The sequence below is a fragment of the Leishmania panamensis genome (genome assembly GCF_000755165.1).
Source record: "Leishmania panamensis strain MHOM/PA/94/PSC-1 chromosome 18 sequence".
Taxonomy (NCBI): domain Eukaryota; phylum Euglenozoa; class Kinetoplastea; order Trypanosomatida; family Trypanosomatidae; genus Leishmania; species Leishmania panamensis.
This window is the reverse complement of record NC_025863.1, coordinates 327,531-345,956: the sequence shown is the minus strand read 5'-3', so window position 1 is coordinate 345,956 and position 18,426 is coordinate 327,531. Positions and strand designations below refer to the sequence as shown.

Genomic DNA, 18,426 nt, shown 5'->3' with positions numbered 1-18,426 from the left:
TGGAAAGAGAAGGGATCTGAAGAGCGCAGAAATGAAACCTAAACGAGCGCGCACGTGCCCGGAACTGAGGGCCTCGCTTGCTGTCTTTTCACGCTTCAGTGGGAGGGGGTTGGAGAAGGTGTCTAAGCGGAGAACAAAAGAAACAACTTAAGCCTGTGAGTGCCGTTTTCACTAGCACACCCACCCACACATAGACGCGTACGTACGTGCGTGCGTGTCTATGTCCTTTTCTTTTCCACGATCTGTGAAGCTGATGCTTTGGGCATTTCTGGGCTGATGAGTTCGATGGCGAAGCGCAGCTGTACGATGAGGTGTTGATCTGCTCAGGGGCAAGGGGAAGGGATAAAGGAGGGGAGAAGATGGGCAGTAGTCACGCCACCATCACCCGCTCATTATTCGCGGGTGATGGTGGGGTCGATACGATGGGAAGAGGGCTGTGTGTGTGTGTGTGTGAGGAACGCAGCGTTCTGCTCCGCGTTCCTTCCCTTCCGCTTCTCCCCCTTTCTCAGACGCAGAGAGAGAGAGAGAGATGCAGTCACGTCTGCCTTGTCTTCGGTGGAGCTTCTTTTTTGCTTCTGTTGGGCTGCCCAGTACCCGCAGATGGGCAGGTACACGCACAGACGGTGAGTGCGTGTACGCGTCCATATCCCAGCAAGTGCCTCGAGGGATATAAAGAGTGACAACACGAAAGTGAAAGCTAGAAGAACACACACACACACACACATACACAGACCAACAATACAGAGGGCACCAGCGAGGATAACGCGGAGAGGAGGTGGGAGATAGATCGTGAAACACAGCACGCAGGCACATTCAGGGAGAGGGGCGAGGGGCAAGTGTCACGGCGTCCTATAATCTCGAGTGGGCGATAAAGAGAAGATAAGAGAGAGAGATGGGGGAGACTGGGGTGAGAGGTATAGTGTGCATGCGTGTGTGAGTGTGTGCCTGCCTGTCAGTCTGTAGAATGCGGGGTAGAGAGAGGGGGGGGGGAGATGGTGGTGGTGGTGGGGCTTTGTCCACGAGTGGACCTAAAAAGGTAAAAAAGGCGGGAACACGCTCGAGACACGACGCGTGCACTCGATCGGCGAAGCAGCGGGAGGGGTGGTGGTGGTGTGGGGGAGGTGCATGTGGCTGGTGAGCGTATATAAGAGGCTCAGCCGCAAAACATTACCACGGCCCGCTGCCACCAAATACGCACCCACGCATGGGCACCGTGAAGAACACAGCACACGCACGAAGGGCCCCAAAAAATTTTTCAAGTGAGGTCTGTAAACCAAGAGGGGAAAGGAGGAAAGGCGTCAAACCATTACCAAGACACACAGGACAGCAGCAGAAAGGTAGAGGTGTGGACCCTACTGCATGGTGAGGAGTCTATAAAAGCGAACAAGCAGGGAGAGTGATGGCAGGAAGATTGGCGTGCTTGTGGACGCGCGGAAACGCGGAGGAGGCACTGCGAGCGGGGGGGGGGGAGAGAGAAGCGAGTACGGTTTCCCCCTTCCCTTCTCTCTTTGCTCTCTTGATGCTTCTCCTCCATTTCGTGTCCCTCCGCACCGAAGCGGCTAATCCGTTACGTTGCCGCCCATGATGTACAGCCCGCCATCTTCCGAGCCGCAACAAACATAGAAGCCGCCATTCGCATCGAACCACGTGGCTACGCAGTTGACAACCTCCACATGGAGCTGGTTTTGATGGTGCGAGGGCGGCAGCCTGACCGCTGCAGAGGATGACGACTCGTGGGCCACTGCCGCTGCGGCGGATCGCTGCTGCTGCTGCTGCTGCGCGCCACGTGCCTTTGCGGCGAGAGGAAGCGTACCCTCTGCCATGGCTTGGGCACGCACGCAAGAGAGGAGTGGTTTTGCTTGATCGCTGACACACGACCGCGCTGGCGAAGCCGCTGCCTGCTGCTGCTGCGCATCCAGCGCCTGCAGCTCAGCCATGAAGTCTTCACGCTGCTGGAGAATCTGCGCAAATGGGATGGTGCTGCGGGTATTCACACCCCCATTGGTGCCTCCGCCACCCACACCACTGTGCTGGAGGTCGTGGCTGCGCACCATCTCTCGTCTCCCCGTGTTTCCGGTCAGGCGCAGCTGCTTCGATGGCGCGGAGGGACCCTTGCTATCTGCTCGGGAGGCATGAGTCAAACACCAGATCCATCGGGTGTGGCTGTCAGACGGTCCGAGCAAAGCAGCTGCGGTTGTGGCCGCTCTGTCTGTCGACAGCGCCCACTGCACGAGCGAGTAAACCGCCGACTGTGGCGCCAGTGAGTTCGTCGCCGTTGTCGACACACAAAAGAGCGTGACGTACGCCTGCCAGAGCATTCCGACGTCGTAGTGGCGTAGCAGCCGCTCGAGCAGACGACGGCGACGCTGTCGCCACGCTGGGCCATAGGAGGGATATACCGCGCGGGCTGCTGCTGCGCTGAGAGCTGAGGGCGACGACCCGGCTGCGTGCGCCTGTCGGAAGTGCGGTTGAGCCGACGTGGCAGACGACGCAGGGGGTGGGGGCACCGCAGCGCTGCCCGTCATACCTGACACACCGAGCAGCGTTTGATAAAAGAAGGACAAGGCAGAACTGGCCGCCGACGTGGAGGAGGTGGACGACAACGACGGGGCAACTGCGTTGTTGGAGGCGCCCCCGTTCGTCACGGTGCCTCGCAAGCGTGTGGCCGCGGCACGGGTGCTGCTGTTCCCGCTCACACTACCGCCATTTGCAGGCGCGCCTGCTTCGCCCCACGAGGGGCTGTCCAGACTCCAACTCGCATCGCGCTCGTCTGTCGCTCCGCCGCCGTCGTCGCCGCCGCCGTACAGTGTGGAGGGCTGAGGGTGCTTGTGGACCCACCAGAGAATGCCGCGCAAATGCCACCCCTGTAGTTGCGATAGGCCAGTGTCCTGTAGCAGCCACGGCACTGGTGCGCCGGATTGGGCGACCGCCTCAGGCATTGCTAAGGCTGCTGCTGCTACTGCTGTCTCTGTGTCGGGGGTGGAATGGTTTGGCTGTACACTGATGGAACTTTCTTCGCCAATGACGCCCATCCCACGCATCGGTGACGGGTCTGGGCTGGATGCTGTCGAGGACGACCTGTCTGTGATGCCATCGAAACCGGTGCCACGACCCCACGTCGCGACGGAGGCGAGCACGTCCGCCGGCTTCCGAATCGATGCAGGGAGAGTACGAGAAGCCGCGGTGACAGAGGCCAACGACAACGACGACGGCCCAGTTGGCGCAGCCGCCGGCGTCGCCGCTATGTGAGGCATCGGTGAGACAAAATTTGGCCTCACGCTCTCTGATTGCGCGCCTCCGGCTTTCGTCCGCGCCTTGGCCGCCAGTACAGACGCCTCGTACGCAGCCGCAGCGGATTCGCCGCAGTGGCGCGTCGTTTCCTCCTCCAGCGCGAGACGTCGGCCACTGAGGGCGTCGAAAACATACACGCAATTCCCGAGGCCGCCAATCGTGAGCGCGACCACTTCCGCCGGCTCACCGTCCTCCTCATCTCCAACGACGCCCTCATTGTAAGATGCGGCAGCCGGCAGGTTTCTGCTCGAGTGCAACCCCCTTGGCAACTCGTTTGAGCCTCCGCACGCTCTCGCCGGCGAGGACTGACTCGTGCCCTTCCCTGCTGTTGCCCTTGCTGCGGATGAGGCAGGCAGCGGCACCACCGTCACAGTGCACGGCAGGCGGTAAATCGGTGCCTTGGGGTCGCTCTCGTGCCGCTCCGACGTCCACATGCACCGTCCGCGCAGCCCGCTGAGCTCCGTCGGACACACAGGGATGACGCGCAGCACTGCACCCGCATAGACGTCGAACACAACGCACGCGTAGAGGCCAGGCATGTCGCGCAGAGGCTCGCGCGGGTTCACCAGCTTGCGGTACGGACCGACAGAGGCCATAATGCAAAGGTACCGGCCATTTCGGGCCGTGGCGGCCAAGCCGCGCTGTGATGTAGGCGCGCAGTGGCGCCACGCGTCACGAGGTCCGAGGTATCCACGTGCAGCGAGCAACTCCGCCGCCGACCAGCGCGGCTCTCTCGAGCTCCCTGCTAGGCGAGAGTACGACAGTGGCAACACGTCCGCGTGGTATGTGGTGGCAAGGACGTCGGACTCCCACTGTGCCCATGTTTCAGCCTTTGGTTCGGCGAGGTGGTGAGAGGTGCTGAAGTAGTCCTTCCACAGGAGCAGGCGAGCCAGCGCGGCTGTTGACCACTGAGTGAGTGGCGCAGATGGCCTATCGAACGTGTTGGGGCCGGTGTCGCCGTTGCGTTGCTGCCGCGTTGCGCCGTCGTACGCGTCGCCGCAGTCGTTGTAGTCTGCCGCGGCACCGCTTTGATGAGAGCTGCGATGCCACGTCTGGGATGCTCCGGCTTCCTCCGCCTCACGGTCCCACAGCCGCTGCTCTGACATCCACTGGGGTTCACCAGAGAAGGCCATGTTAAGCAGGTGATGCGTCGACCCACCGGGCCCCATCTCGTTCTGCATCTGGCGATCCGTGAGGTCTCCGGTGTTGCAGAGAGCCTTGGCGACGCTCTTGTACACGAGACAGGTGCCGCTAGGGTAGTATGCACGCTGAAGAGGCCCGCGCGCAGGCGTCGGGTGCGCAGCGCACTCTAGCACGGAGACTGGTATTCCTTTCGCCCCAGCCGCTGCTGCAGCGGTGGCCTCGCTTGCGATGTGGCTGCGGCCGCCCCCGTAAATTACGTTCGACGGAAGCGGACGGCGGGCGCCATCGTCGTCGTCGTCGTAGTCCGCGCCGTTCGTGTACGCGTACTCCCGCTCCGCGGTGTCATGACTGCCATCCTCGTCGCTGGAGGAGGCGTCTTGCCGGCTGCTGCTATTGCCATACGCTGCATTCCTTTCGGCATGCCCGTGGCGGCGACCATGCGCGTCACCAGGGCTTCCCTGCTCATCTGTCAGCGAGGGCTGGTCGCCCTCATTACCTGCCCCCGCCAAAGTTGCCGGGACGTCTGGGGTCTCCGCGTCGCGCTCGTAGAACAGCTCACCGGTGTCAGTGGGAGTTGCTGTGTGCGTCTGACGAAGCAGGTTACGTATGATTCGGCGACCCAGCTGCGCATCCCACGGTGTGTGCGCCGCCCAATGATGCGGTAATAGCCAGCGCAGGTGCTGTGGAAGCCTTGTCCACCCGACGCTGTCGGCGCCTGTCTTCGCCTGACCGCCACTTCTACAGTGACTGCTGTCCTGCACTGGCCCCCTGGTAAGGCGCGACTGTGTGGCCTCACTTCCCTCTTCACCACCATCGTCCTCGCCGCCCGAGAAGCCGTCCTGCACATCTGCGATGTTTTCACTGTAGTAGGAATGGTGAGGGTGGAAAGGTCCGTGCAGCTGCGATCCTGACGTCCCTCTCGACGGGTCCACGACTCGCTGAAACACAGGCGTCACAGGACCTGTGTAGTGCGCGGAGGAGCGGTTGGAGTACACTTGGTCAGCGGCATCAGGGTCCTCAAGCGTGTCACGACGCAGGGACCACTCTTGTTGCTGCTGCTGCTGCTGCTGCTGCGTGCGGCCAACACGGTGAAAGATCGGGTGGCCCTCCTCCGTAACGGGAAGGATAAGGCGGCGACTCGGCGCGGTGCTCGGGTTCTTGTTATACATGTTGCACGAGTCTGCATTCCCGCCAGCGCCACAGGGGTGACCGTCCGTGACGTTGCGTTCATCCCAGGCGTCGTACATGTAGAGGTCACCGCTGTCGCTCGTCACGTAGAAGGCGGCCATGAGCGGTGACACGACGATGTCTTGCACGGGCTCCGCCAAGATGCGCTGCAACACCACGCCGCAGGCTGGAAGCCAGCGTAGAATGAGGTCGTCTATGCCAACCGAGACGCACTGGTACTCGCTCAGCAGCACACCAGCCGCAGCACGCCAACTCTTCGGTACTGTGCTGTGCTCTGCCGCCAAGTCTTTAGCAGGTGGGAGGGGGCCGATGCTCTTCCCTGCTACTTCGCCCCTCTTCATGCAGTGTACCAGGACTGTTGCTGCCGCGCTTGTGCTGTTCAGCGGCTCAATGGCGCTGTTGGCCCACCTGCTGCGGCGACCTCCTCCCCACCAGCGCGGGTCCACCCAGCGCGCCGACAGACAGGGCCCGCTGTGAGGATGGAAGGTCCCGTAGAGCCGGTCGGTGACAGGGCCAACTAGGTTATGAAGGCGCTCACAGATGCCAACGATTGCTGCTGACGCACTGCTCTGGTCCTCCGGCTCGAGATCACCACCGCCGTCGCTTCCGGTTTCCTCGCTGTCGTCGCCGTTACGATGAAGCGAGTATATATTGAGCTGTCCAGCGCCCCCACTCTGCGCACGGGCTATCGCACAGACCGCGCTCGGCTTCAGCTCCACCACGGCGAACTGCACCGCAGCGAGGACGAAGCGGTGGCAGGGAGAGAAGTGCACGAAGGAGCTCAGTGACTCATACCACTGCAGTCGCTTCTCACGCGACGGCATGTTTGGGAGGCTGGTGTCGATGAGAACTTCCTCTTCATAGTGCCGTATCGAGTCGTGAGGCTGCAGCCGAAGCACCATGAGCCGCCCGCGCGCAGTGAGCAGCGCGAGCAGCCGCCCATCCGGCGTTGCCTCGATGCACTCCACCTCCTCTTTCATGTCATCCTCGGCACGTTCGTAGTCCATGTCGGCTGAGGACGCCTGAGACCCGGCCTCTTCCGCATCCTCCTCCCCCTCTTCCTCCTCTTGGACTTCGCTCTGCGCCCAGTCAATGTCGTCGCCCTCGTCAAGCACGGCAGCCGCTTCCTCGTCGACCTCTTCAAGCTCCTCTTGCGCCTCCTCGTCTTGCAAGTGCCAGCGGTCAAGCTGCGGGTCCTCTACTGCACCTTCCTCCTCGTCGTTCTCCTCGTCACCATTCTGCCACTGCGGCTCTGGCGAGGTTGTCACGCCGGCAGCCGCCGCGTCAAGGGCGAAGGAGCCTGTCTCGGTGTCGGGGGGACTGATCCTACTGCTACTGGGCTCCGCCTCCGACGGCACTGGCAACGGAGGTGAGGACGCTTGTGCCTCCGTCATTACCACCTCTTCAGTGGTCGACAACGTTGACGCGTCAGTGCCGCGCACACCTGCACCCGTCCCTCTGCGCAGAGTGGCGTCTCTCTGCCCTTCTGACGGCCTCGCGCTGGCGGGCGTGGCGGGCTCCTCCGTCGGTGTAGAAATGTGGGGACGCCTGATCGCCGTCACAGTGGCCGCAGCCAACACAGAAGTTGCGCTGCGATACTCGCTTGTGCGGGTGTTGATGTTGAGCCCAGTCGTCCGTGGGTGTGCGACTAACGCAGGCGACACGCCATGCTGACCTGTCAACGACGCCGCTGGCACTACTGCTGCACCACCGCTACTATCACGGATTGTGCTGATCTCTGCGGGCACTGCATTGCGTCCACTAGACTTCGCCTCTCGAGCCAGTCGATGTTCCACGCACCTCTGCAGCACGCGTGCGTCTTGCAGTGTGGCCAGTTGCAGCATGCGCGGCAGCTGCTCCACCACTGAGAGCGGGACGCCAGCGTCCGGGTCGCTGCCGAGAGTAGGGTGGGGAGGATAGACGACACCGCGCGCCCCGACCTGAAAGCGCGGCTGCAACCGAAGCAGCTCTTGTGCGTGCCGCAGGGCATCCTTCATGTGGAGGCGCAAACGGTGGTAGCGAGAGCCGGGGTAGGGCGTCTGCGGTGCATCATACTGTGCCTGCCAGCGCCCCGTGGCAATGGTGGCGAGGAGTTGGGTGAAGTGGGGCTTCCACTGGAGGACTTGAGCCGCAGTGCGGGCGGCTTCCAGCGAGTCGGATATGCTGCTGATGTCGCTGCCAATGCTGCTCCGGTGCGCCAGCGTGGATGACATTGGTGGCTCGGCTGCCCTGCGCAGATCCGAGCCGGGCGGACTTGGCACGCGCAGAGTCCATGCAGGGGAGGTAATGGACGAGACTTCGCTATCGTACGTCGGGCTGCTGGCGCTGGAGAGAGGGCTGAGGACGACGTCGGTGAGTGCAGAGAGGGGAGACCTGGCAGACATCGCGGTGTTTGCTGCTGCTGCTGCTGCTGCTGATGCTGCGGTGCACTTTTTCAGCGCATACCAATCCAGACGCGTCGTGCGAGTGTCGTGCGCCTTCTGGATCGCGTTCATCAAGCGCATACAGAGAGCGAGCCGATTGCCCTGCGGCCCCGGCGATGCGATGGCCGCGGCCGGGTACGCGCACAGCAGAACTTCCGCTGCCAGCGCCTCAAGCTGGTCTTGCAAGGAAAGCACAACCGCCTCGGACGCGGCAGAGGGGGCTCGGAGCCGTGGCGGCGGAGCGGCCTGCACCCCAGCAGATGAATGCGCAAGGGATGGAGTCAATACGCTATTCAGCTGGTGCGCACACTGCACCAAGAACTGCGCCAACATTGCACTCTGGCGAGTCCACCAAGTGCGAATCCGATCGGCCGCAGCGGCTCCCAGCACGCAGAGGATGGAGTCCTCGCCGTTGTACACAAGCGCGCTAATTAAGGTGAGCAGCAGCTTCACGCGCTGCACCGTCATCGCCACCCGCACGGTGACTGGGATGCGGACGGAGGAGAAGACACACGCACCGCGGGAGGCCGCCGCCGGTATTGGTTCAGTTTCTCGTGCCACTCCGCTCTTTACCTGCGTCGCTGCCGACCGCTCGATCTCGGCATCGAGGCACTGCTGGTAGGACGGCGCAGGCGCTGAGGTGACAGTGGAAAAGCCCAGAATAACATCCTGCAGAGGCTTCAGAAGTGGTGAAGGGACGCTGCTACACACCTGGTCAGGCGAGAGCTCAGACGATGTGGCTGTGGCGGGAGGCTCGAGGCACCTTCGCTTACGCTGCTGCTGCTGCTGCTGCGCCCCCGATGACGTTTGCGCGGCATCTGCCGATGGATCAAAGGCGCCATGACGACGCAGCACCCACGCCATGACACACTCCGCGTTGCGCAGCCAACCGATGGACTTGCTGTGCAGGTGAGATACTATCGAGGAGGCAATCACGACACCCACATGGGTGGAAGAAACGTCTGAGGCGACAGATGAAGGAGCAGACGCTCCGTGTCCCCGCGCCACGGCAGCTCCGCATGCTGTGCGTAGCTCCTGCAACGCCGCCACCAGTTGACCAGCAACCTCCACAAGCTCACGTTGGGCCTCCTGCAGTGGCTGCCCAGCCGCTGACAGAGCAGTCGCCGCTGCGGAGGTGTAAGCGAGGTGTAATTCCTGCGTGAAGACGAGCTCTGTGATGCGCACTTCACACCACGCCGCCCGTGCGATGAGGGCGGCAACTTGGAACGCATCATCTCGGTGGCTGTTCCCCCCGACTGCTACAGCAGCATCGGCCACCCCAGAGGCTGTGCGCAGATCAGCGCGCCATAGGGTTGTCAGTGTGTCCACGAGCTGCAACGGTGTGGCGATGGCGGTTGTGGAGGCGGAGGCAGGGGAGGCAGCCGACAGTACCAGAAGAGGCTCGATAGCGCAGGCAGCAAGGCTAGCGATCGCCCTTGTACACTGGGAGGTATGACAGTGCGACTGCAACTTACGCTGCAGCTCCCCGCTGGTGACACCAGCGAGGCTCGATCTGGGTGATACGGGAGTAGCACATTGCACAGCCGTCACCGGGAATGCAGTTGCCACGCTGGCTGACAGTGGCTCCACGGAGGAGGATGTCGGGGCATGGGCCTTGTGTCTGGAAGATGACACATCTGCTGTATACGGTGATGGCGACGGCAACGTCCCGAGGGAGTGGGGGGATGTCGCTCCGTTGCCGTGGGACAAGGCGACAAAGACTTCGCTCACCTGCGACGGCAGGGAGGGGACGGAGGGTGGTGATAGCCGCACGGTGTGTGACTGCTGTCGTTGGAGTTCTTCACACAGGGCCTGCGCTGTTGCCGTCAGCCCAAGGTCCTGCAAGAGTGTATAGAGAATGGAGGACGAGGGATATGCGACGGGCATCTCTGCTGCTGTTGCTGTTGCTGCTCGGGCTGTGGTGGGATCGTCTGGAAAAGCAGAGGCCGCAGTATTGTCATTTTGTACGACCGCCGCGCCTCTTCCCGTACTCTGGGGTGCCGGCGACAGATCGGTGGAGCGCATCGGGGACGGTATGTTTTGCCTGCCTCTCTCCCTCTCTCTCTCTATATACGCCGAATGCAAATTTACTGAGGTGGAAGAGGCTGATGATTACGCGTCCGTCACCGGGCTTGCGCTTCAGGGTGCGGGTCCAGAGAGCGGCGCCTACACACAAAACTTTCAACTCGGGGGAAAGAGAGAGGGATGGAGGAACCAAGGAGGTGGCGGGAGAGTGAGACGAGAGAGGAGCAGAAGAACGATAAAACAAGGTGGGGATATGCGGGCTGATACAGGCACGCATACACACCGCGAGAGAAGGCGCACCTGCGGCTCCTCCTCCCCAAACGAGTCCTACAATGCAAGAAACTACCGCACCACCACCACTACCAGGAAAAGATCGAGCGCGGTAGCCAACAAACGCGCGAAAAAGACTCAACCAAAAGTAAAGGGCACACCATATGAACTGTTGGCGGTTGCGTTGTTTTGGTGAGCAGAAGAGCGCGCAGAGGGTGTGTGTGAGTGTGTGTGTGTGTAGAGAGAGAGAGAGGGGGCTGTAGGGATACGCTTTTCTGATGATGACGGTGGTTGGTGGGGCGAGGAAAGGTGAAGGAGAGATGACAAACCAGAAAACAAAAAGAGATGAGCTGAGGGGCTGAAGGTGTGGCGAGAGAGCGGTGTCCTTCTCATAAACACGCACACGCACGTGTGGAGCGGCCTGCAATGTGTATTCGTGTTCTACAAGGAGGACGCCGTCGTCTGCGACAACAGAAACGCCACAACACACACTCACACCGCAGTTGCTCTCATGTGGCCCACTCCAGCAGTGGGCGAGGACGATGAGTGGCGGCCTGCTTAAGTGCGTGTGTGTACGTTTTGAATGCCACGGAGACGCGGCACGTGCCGCTGTGCGGGCTGAGAGAGAAACAGAGAGAAACACTGGAGAAAGTAAGCGATGGGAGCAGCAACCCTAGTAGCTGCAATCATCAATAGCTCAGCAAGAATGACAGGGGGGGGGGGATTCCGTACGCATAGGGGTAAACGCACAGGCACTCACACTCGCGGGGTAAACCCAAGGCTCCAAAAGTGCAGCGTGTGCGTATGTGTGTGTGTGTGTGTGGGTGGGGACGAGAAAAGGGTGTAGAGAGAAGAGGAAGATGGGCAAGAGAAAGATAGAGTTCTGAGGACAAAACAGAGAAGAGTGAATGGAACGATGCACCACTACTTCCAGGAAGTCACGGGGGACGGCGAGGGGGGGAGAGTGGCAGGTTTGAGCCGGTATGCAGGTACGCATACAATGCGAGAGCGTGTGCACGCGTGGTTATGGCGCATGTCCATCAACGGAGGTTAAGATTAACAGAGCAGGAGAGAGGGTGAGGTAGACGTCGAGCCGACATAGCAGCATGGACCCACACAGCGCCACGTAGCACAGGCGAGCGCCAGAGAAAAGACTTCTCACCAGCGTGACGGCAGGTACGTAGTTCTACACCGGTTTCTAAGTTCTCGATTCATATCCCTGAGTGCTACCCTCACCGCCCTCCCTGGTGCTCCAGGAAAGAGGGGAGGGGTGAGACCACACCCGGCAACGTCTTAAGTGCGTGGCTCTTCTCGTTTTCGGCGTCAACGCCACGTGGGGCGATCGGGCCTTACGGCATCCACTGCACCACGAGCAACCAAGAACAGCACCCAACGGACTATTTTCTCTTGTCTTTCCACAGAAGCGCTACACAGGTAAAAGCCCAATTTATGCCCACAGGTGCGAGGTGGTAGAGGCGCATAGAGACGGGGGTTGGATTCAGGCTGAGACTTGCGTGGGGAAGCGCAGCTTCGTGTGTGCCGTTCCTAGTAAGAGAGAGACAGGTCCGCGAGCGAAGGAGCGAAGTCACTATCATCTTTCGTCTGCGGCCGGCTCATCTCCCTCACCACCCTCATTCTCGCCGCAGTGCCCTTTCCCACCGCACACTCACCCAACCCCCTCTCAGCTCTCCAACACGTCGGTTTGCGTCTTCATCTCCGCCACGGAGAGAAAGGCCTGCATCTGCCGCAGCAGCAGCAGCGTCGCGAGAAACTCTTCTTTCTCTTGCTCGTTGTTCCAGGACGGAATGACCATCGGCACGTACGGCAGCTGCTGCGGTGGCGGCGCCGGCGTCGACTGAGAGGAAACCGCCGGTGCCACGCTCGGGGCTCTGGTTGGCGAGGTTGGGTTGTGTGTTTTGCCTTGGAGCGCATGTGTCACAGAGAAGCCCCTACCGGGTGCAGGACGGGCAGAAGAAGAGGTCCCAGGGCGATCTCCAGCGGCGTTGAGCGGCGAGGCCGCACCACCGCCGCCTTCGGTCCTGGTCACAGCGGCGGGTAACTCTCCCCACACCGGTCCCTGAATGTGTTCCTCACCAACATCCACCAGGTACGCGTTCACCAACGAGGCGGCCGTGGCGGTGTCGTGCAAGTCGTGCAGGTGCAGGTCGGCGGCGCTCAGTACGAGCGAGGCGTACACAGGATCATGTGGTGAGAGGAACAGCTCTGCATCATTCAGCGTGCTGAGATACAGCCCCGCCACGTCATCGTAGCCGTGAACGGACGGATAGCGGAAACGGTGATGGTGCATCAGCGTGGGACCTTCGGGTGGCTGGGGTGGGAGGAACAGGGGCTGCGGGCCACCGATGGTAACGGGCTCGATGAAAGGAGTTTGAGGGATGGCGTGTGGAAGCGTCGGGGAGGCAATCGCGGTGACACTGGCAGCTCTACTTTTCGGGTTCTTGGAAATGATGTGGTTCTGCAGGGGAGCAGGCGACATCGGGTCCCTCTTTCGACGTTCGAGGACGCCGTACCAGTGGTCGCCGTATCCACCGTCGTCGTCCTCTTCCTCGCTATCGACCATGTAGCGGCCCATGGTCGCTGAAGCCGTGCTTCCACCCACACAGGCATCTGCGGAGATGCTTCGGTGATGACGAACGCAATGGCTGCGGTAGTGCGCGTGCAGTCGGTGGCCGGAGGTAGTTTGGTGAGCCGCGTGTCCAAGGTGCCGCCCAGACACAACAAGCTTGCCCTCACCTACCTCTACATTGTTGACAAGTCCGCTTCCACTGGTGCCGCCGCTGATGTTGCTGCTCCGATGCGCATCCACCGGGACGCCACCGGCGTCGTCCTCGACGTTGCTGCCGGTATTCGCCCCGGCAGCGCCGTCACAAACAGGCGCTTGCCCAACGACCCAAAGAAGAGACTCGGCGATGTCCGCATCGATGCCGCGCAGGGTCGCCGCCACAAGACGCGTGATCAGGAACGGGCATGGCAGCGGCACGACGGTGCCCTCGTCACTCAGCAGCGCCTGCGCAGCGCGCAGCGACGCCATATCGGCTGGTGCCTCTCCTCTACGATCCACCTCTTCTTGGGCAAGCATGTTCAGCACACCAGGTTGCACGGGTGGTGTTTCATGTGAGACCGAAACAGCGAGGCTGGACCCTGGAAGGATGAAGCTGAAAGCGTCCTTAATTGATGCACTGGTGGCCGCCAAGGCATCGTCCGCCAGAGGCGAAGAAAACGAGTCGCAGGGGTATCGCACAACACCACTTGTGAACCCCGCTGCCCCTTCAGGCGCTGCGTAGCCCGTGCTGGCGTCGTGGTAATCACCGCTGTCTGCAGCGACGGTGCTTACTCCTGCTGGGATGCCAGGCGAGTGTGACCAAGTCTGTGGCAGTGATTGCGCCACCCCGCTACCTGAGGACGGCAGTGGGTCTCGTGGAGCGCTGATGTTCGGCGTGCTTGTCGCCGAGCATGCCTTGGGCTGACTCGCCCTGTGCGCATCCCTCGTTGACCCACCCCGTCGCCTCTGCAGACCACTCACGTCCGCCGTCGTGCTACTCACTGCCACGCTGCTCTGATTCAGGAGCCTGCGGAATTCCTCCAGTAGGGCGACATCCGTGCACAAGACCCGGTATAGGTCGCAGGACCACTTGCGGTAAAACAACCACACACGCGGGTCGGCTACGTACACTGCAGGCATAAGCCAGTTCAAGACAATGGACAGGAGGCGGAAGAGGAGCAGGGCTAGCTCGCCTCGCGCCTGCCCCTCCATGCGCTGCACAGCGTGGCTGGTATCGCGCAGCTCCTCTTGCAGGTGCTGCAGCTCCATCTTCATGATGCTCGGCAGCGACACACGCGAGAAGCTGTTGGCGCAGGCGACGATATCCTGCGTCGTAAACTCAATGGAGGATAGATTTATACACGGTGCTTGGGGACTAAGTGAGGGCTGGAGGCCAGCGCTGGCCACCACAGGCTCATCGCTACCGACACTGTCTGGCCGTCCTTCCCCTTCCCCACTGCCGTTGCCGTTGCTCTTCCGTTCATGCGCTATCCGCAAGACCAAGAGCGCCGCATCCGTTGGCGAGTACGTCGTGCTGAACGAGAAGTTGCGCAGAAGCTGTGGCGACTGTCGCTGCTGCTGCAGATGCGCATGCGACTGCGGTAAATAATAACTTTGCCGCTCATGGAAAGAGCCGTTGCTTACGTAGCCCATCGCCCTACCAACACCTCCGCTACCGGTGCGCAGAGCCATGGGATGCAGTAGGTATAGGTGTGGATGAAAGAGCGTGTTGGGTGGCAGGCCGATGCTCGTGTTGAGCGAGTAGCCACCGCCGCTGCCGACGCCGCCGCTCCACCGCCAGCTAGCGTCACCAACGTCAGGGTTGCTCAGGCTGACGTTGGGAACACCTTTAACCGGAACACGGTCCTCCTCAACAAACATACTGGCGTTGTTGTTTCCACTCGCCGTGCCCAGGCCGACGTCGGCAGCAAAGCTGGAGCCGGATGAGGTGCCCGCGAAGGGCCAGTTCCCCTGCGGAGAGAGCATGCCAGCCGGCGTGCGGCCACCATCCGAGAGACTGGTCTTTCCGTCGACGGTCGCCCCCGCTGTTGCGTGGACGCGTTCTTGCTGCTGCATCGCGACCGCCATGGAACACTGGACATAGAGAGCGGTGACAAGGGCGTAAACGACGACGTCCACCGCTCGAACTTCTGTGCAACTCCCAGCCGCCAAAAGGCCACGCTCTACAGCTTCTGCAGGTGCCGGGTTATTGACATTCAAACCGCATCCTGCCGCTGCCGCTGCTGCACCACCGCCCCCAGGTCGACGGTCGCCCCCGCTGGGCGATGCTTGGCTGTCCTTCAGCCCCTGTATGTGTGTCACAGAGGATTCCTGCGCTGCCGTGCCAGTTAGTCCGGCACGTACGTTGCTCAGAGGCACGTTTATTGAGGTGGTAGAGACGGTGGCGGCGAGCCCAGCGTCCTCGCCCCCCTCCAGTGGGCACTCCCCAACAGAAGCGGTTGCGTCGTTGGGATTGGGGGAGAGGACTGCCTGTTGGTACTGCTGTTGAGCTGCCGCGGCTGCCACGACAGCGAGCGCGCAAGCGTGCTGGGCCTGTGTGGAGCGTGCGTACTTCGGTGCCGAGCGCATCAGCTGCCCCACTGCACCAGTGTAATTTCGCAGGAGAGGGGAGAAGATGGGCAGTAGCTGCAGCGCTTCCGAGCTCGGTAGATGGAGCTCTGCGAGTACGTTGTCATTCGCTTCGTCCTCAACTGCCGCAGCTGTAACGCCAGCACTGGATGCCAGATCCTGTGGCTCCTCATCTCCCCTCCCACTCTCATTGGTGGTACCGTGACGAGGGACGGAGTCCCAGTAATCACTATTGCTGTGAATTTCCTGCAGGCTAGTCACCTCCTCACCACTGCTGCCTGCTCCATACGGCGCGCTATCATTTCTCTTGTGCGGGTGTGCGGATTCGTGGCTGCCACCGTACATGACGCCTTCTGTGAGCGTCGCGAGGATGGCTGGTATGTGTGTCCAGAAGTCTCGATGCAGCCGCAACTCTTCCTCCCTCACGAAGTCGTCCAAATTGAGAGGCATTGGGAAGCTGGTGTTGTTCATACGCGAGTCAGAGGACGGCAGAACACCTGCGGGAACAGGGCTCTGTGCTTTAGGGCTTAGCGGTGTTCTGCGGGCGTGCTGCTGTTGCTGCTGCTCGACCCCGTCGTCCATCATATGCTCACCCTTGGTAGCGATGCTGCCTCTCAGTGCCTCATCTGCTACTCCGGCGACGCCGACAGTGCCCGTGACTGCGGCGATGGTGCTCTTCAGCGCCCGAGAAACGTTCGCTGCGGGCAGCAGCTGCGAGTAGCTGCCGCTGCTATTGAGCGCGTCTATAAGTGGCTGTACCCCACATTTAGCTGAGCCCAAGCTGGACGCCAGGCTGGCACGGCACCCCCCCGCGTCATCGGTCGCCGCCGCAGCGTTGTTTGCTGTGATGCGCTTTGCGTTAGGGCCACTCCTGTTACTTCCGAAGGAGCCCTTGTACACGGCTGAAATGCCGTTGGTGGCAGCGGTCAGTGTGGCGGCTCCCTCGGTCTGCGCGGGATTTCTTGTGTCCAACAGTGTGAGCAGCACTGCTAGATCGCCAGTGGCAGTGAGCCCATCCAGAAACCTCCAGAACATGCGGTTCCACACCTTCGCCGTGTCGACCGGCTCCTGCGCTATTGGGGCGCACCATGCCGAGAGGCTGTTGTCCATCCTCAGGCCAAGCGCCCCGCCTGCCTCGATGCCCAGGGCATTGCTCGAGGACGTTGCCAAGGGCACTGTTGCCGCGAGGAAGGCACTTGACTGGGAGTTTGGAAGGTTTGAGATGCACAAGGATGAGAAGGGGCGCTGCACCAGCCCAGGGGAGGAGGCCAGGGAAGGGTACATAGCTAGCGACGGTTGCTGCTGAGCTGAGTCCATGTCCACTTCCGCAACGCCACCGTCTGCCGTCTCAAGTCGCTCACTGCTGCGACTGCTTGGTGTTATGACACCGCGCAGCAGCGGCTGATGCGGTTGCTGAACCAACTCGCTCAGGCTGCTTGACACTGCGAGCGTGCTGCCGGTTAGAGTGTGCCGGACATTGTTGCGGAAGTGCTCCTGGAGAGCGTGCTGCACCCCGCTGTACACTGCAGGTGTAATATCTGTCGCTGCTGCTGTACCCGCAACGTTCTCCAAGGCTGTTACGACCCGTCCTCCATCTTCGTCAGACGTTTTGCTGGCGACCTGCTCGGGGCTGGTGACGGTGCCCTGAGCACGTGGTGTGGCGGCAGCGCTGTGGGTGTGCCTAGTGTGACTCCGACGACTGGTGGTGCGAAGACTACTGCTCTGCTGCTGCAGCGGCGGAGGAAGGCGCAAAGGCCGGTGGCAAAGCGAAGAGGGGGGAGAGAGGGGTGTCGTTGCTCCGCCTCCCTCCGTCGTTGCTGTCGATGTTGATCGCACGTTGCCGCCGAGACCTGCTCTGTGCTGTCGCTGCTGCCGTGACTGCTGCACCGTCAAGGCCCTGCTCGTGATGTCGTCGATGCCATCGTCAAACGAGAATCGTCGCGGTTCCTGACTCCCGATGGCGTTGCTGGGATACACAGCCGATGACGAGGGGCGACGACGGGCCGCTGTGGCTCCAGCCGCCCTCGTCGTGGCCATGAAGCGCACCGTCTCTCCGCCATCGCCGTGCCTGTGGACGACGTTGTCCTCTAGCTGAAGTCTCGACAAAGCCTGCCCACTCGCGACGATGTCGTCTGTGCCCTCGCCGTCGTTCGTGCGACTGTCATCATCGCCGTCGCGGGCCCCGCACAGGCACTCCAGCGCACTACACCGCTCGATAAGCTCTCCGACAAAGCGCTCGTTCTCGTCGAGGAGCTGCCGCATGTGACACACCTTCTGCAGCTGTTGCAGCAGGCGCGTGATGAGCTGCTGCGCGGTGCTCACGAGCAGCTGCCGCTCCTTTTCCTTTAGTACCGCGTCAAAGCGGACGAGAGTGAAGAAGAGCTCCATCACGTACGTCGTGGAGATATTGTTCTTACAGCTGGCGAGGGTCGAGAGGAGCGGGTAGAACTCGCCGCGCAGCTCAGCCGTGATGTTGGGAAGCAAGGCAGAGCCAGTGCCTCCTGCGTTGGCAGTGCCGCCGGCCACGCCCGGTAGCTGCCCAGACGAAAAGGCGAGGTGCGACATGAGAATAAGTGATCGGAGGTGTGCACCGAGAAGTGCACCCCAGCCAAGAGAGAATGCGCAAAAATGAGCCCCCCCCCCGCACAAGGTGTGGGGAGTTGTGATAGGAGTAGCAGTGCCCAGGGCACCACCGTCGGGCACGCAAGTCGGTATGTGCACCCCCCTCGAAGATGTGCGTGCGTCCTTTACCCTTTGGGCACGAATATGTGAGGAAGGGGATGAGGAAAAAGCGCGTGGAGGGGTGGGGCAGGATGCGTAGGTCAGTGGTTCTTTCCCGCTCACGTATGCTGCACGTGTATCGATGCCATACAAGCAAAGAAGGTAAAAGAGAGCTTCACAGTCTGTGCGCGAGTGCGTATGGTGCTGTGCATG

General features: G+C 61.5%; 2 protein-coding genes across 2 annotated transcripts; both read right to left on the bottom strand.

Annotated features, from left to right (window-relative positions):
- Positions 1 to 1,559: 1,559 nt before the first annotated feature.
- LPMP_180850 (hypothetical protein) lies at positions 1,560 to 10,070 on the bottom strand (the record flags this gene model as incomplete). Its single annotated transcript, XM_010699617.1, has 1 exon — positions 1,560 to 10,070. The coding sequence occupies one exon, from the start codon at positions 10,068 to 10,070 to the stop codon at positions 1,560 to 1,562; it is 8,511 nt and encodes a 2,836-aa protein (XP_010697919.1).
- Positions 10,071 to 12,021: 1,951 nt separating this feature from the next.
- LPMP_180840 (hypothetical protein) lies at positions 12,022 to 18,057 on the bottom strand (the record flags this gene model as incomplete). Its single annotated transcript, XM_010699616.1, has 1 exon — positions 12,022 to 18,057. The coding sequence occupies one exon, from the start codon at positions 18,055 to 18,057 to the stop codon at positions 12,022 to 12,024; it is 6,036 nt and encodes a 2,011-aa protein (XP_010697918.1).
- Positions 18,058 to 18,426: the final 369 nt, after the last annotated feature.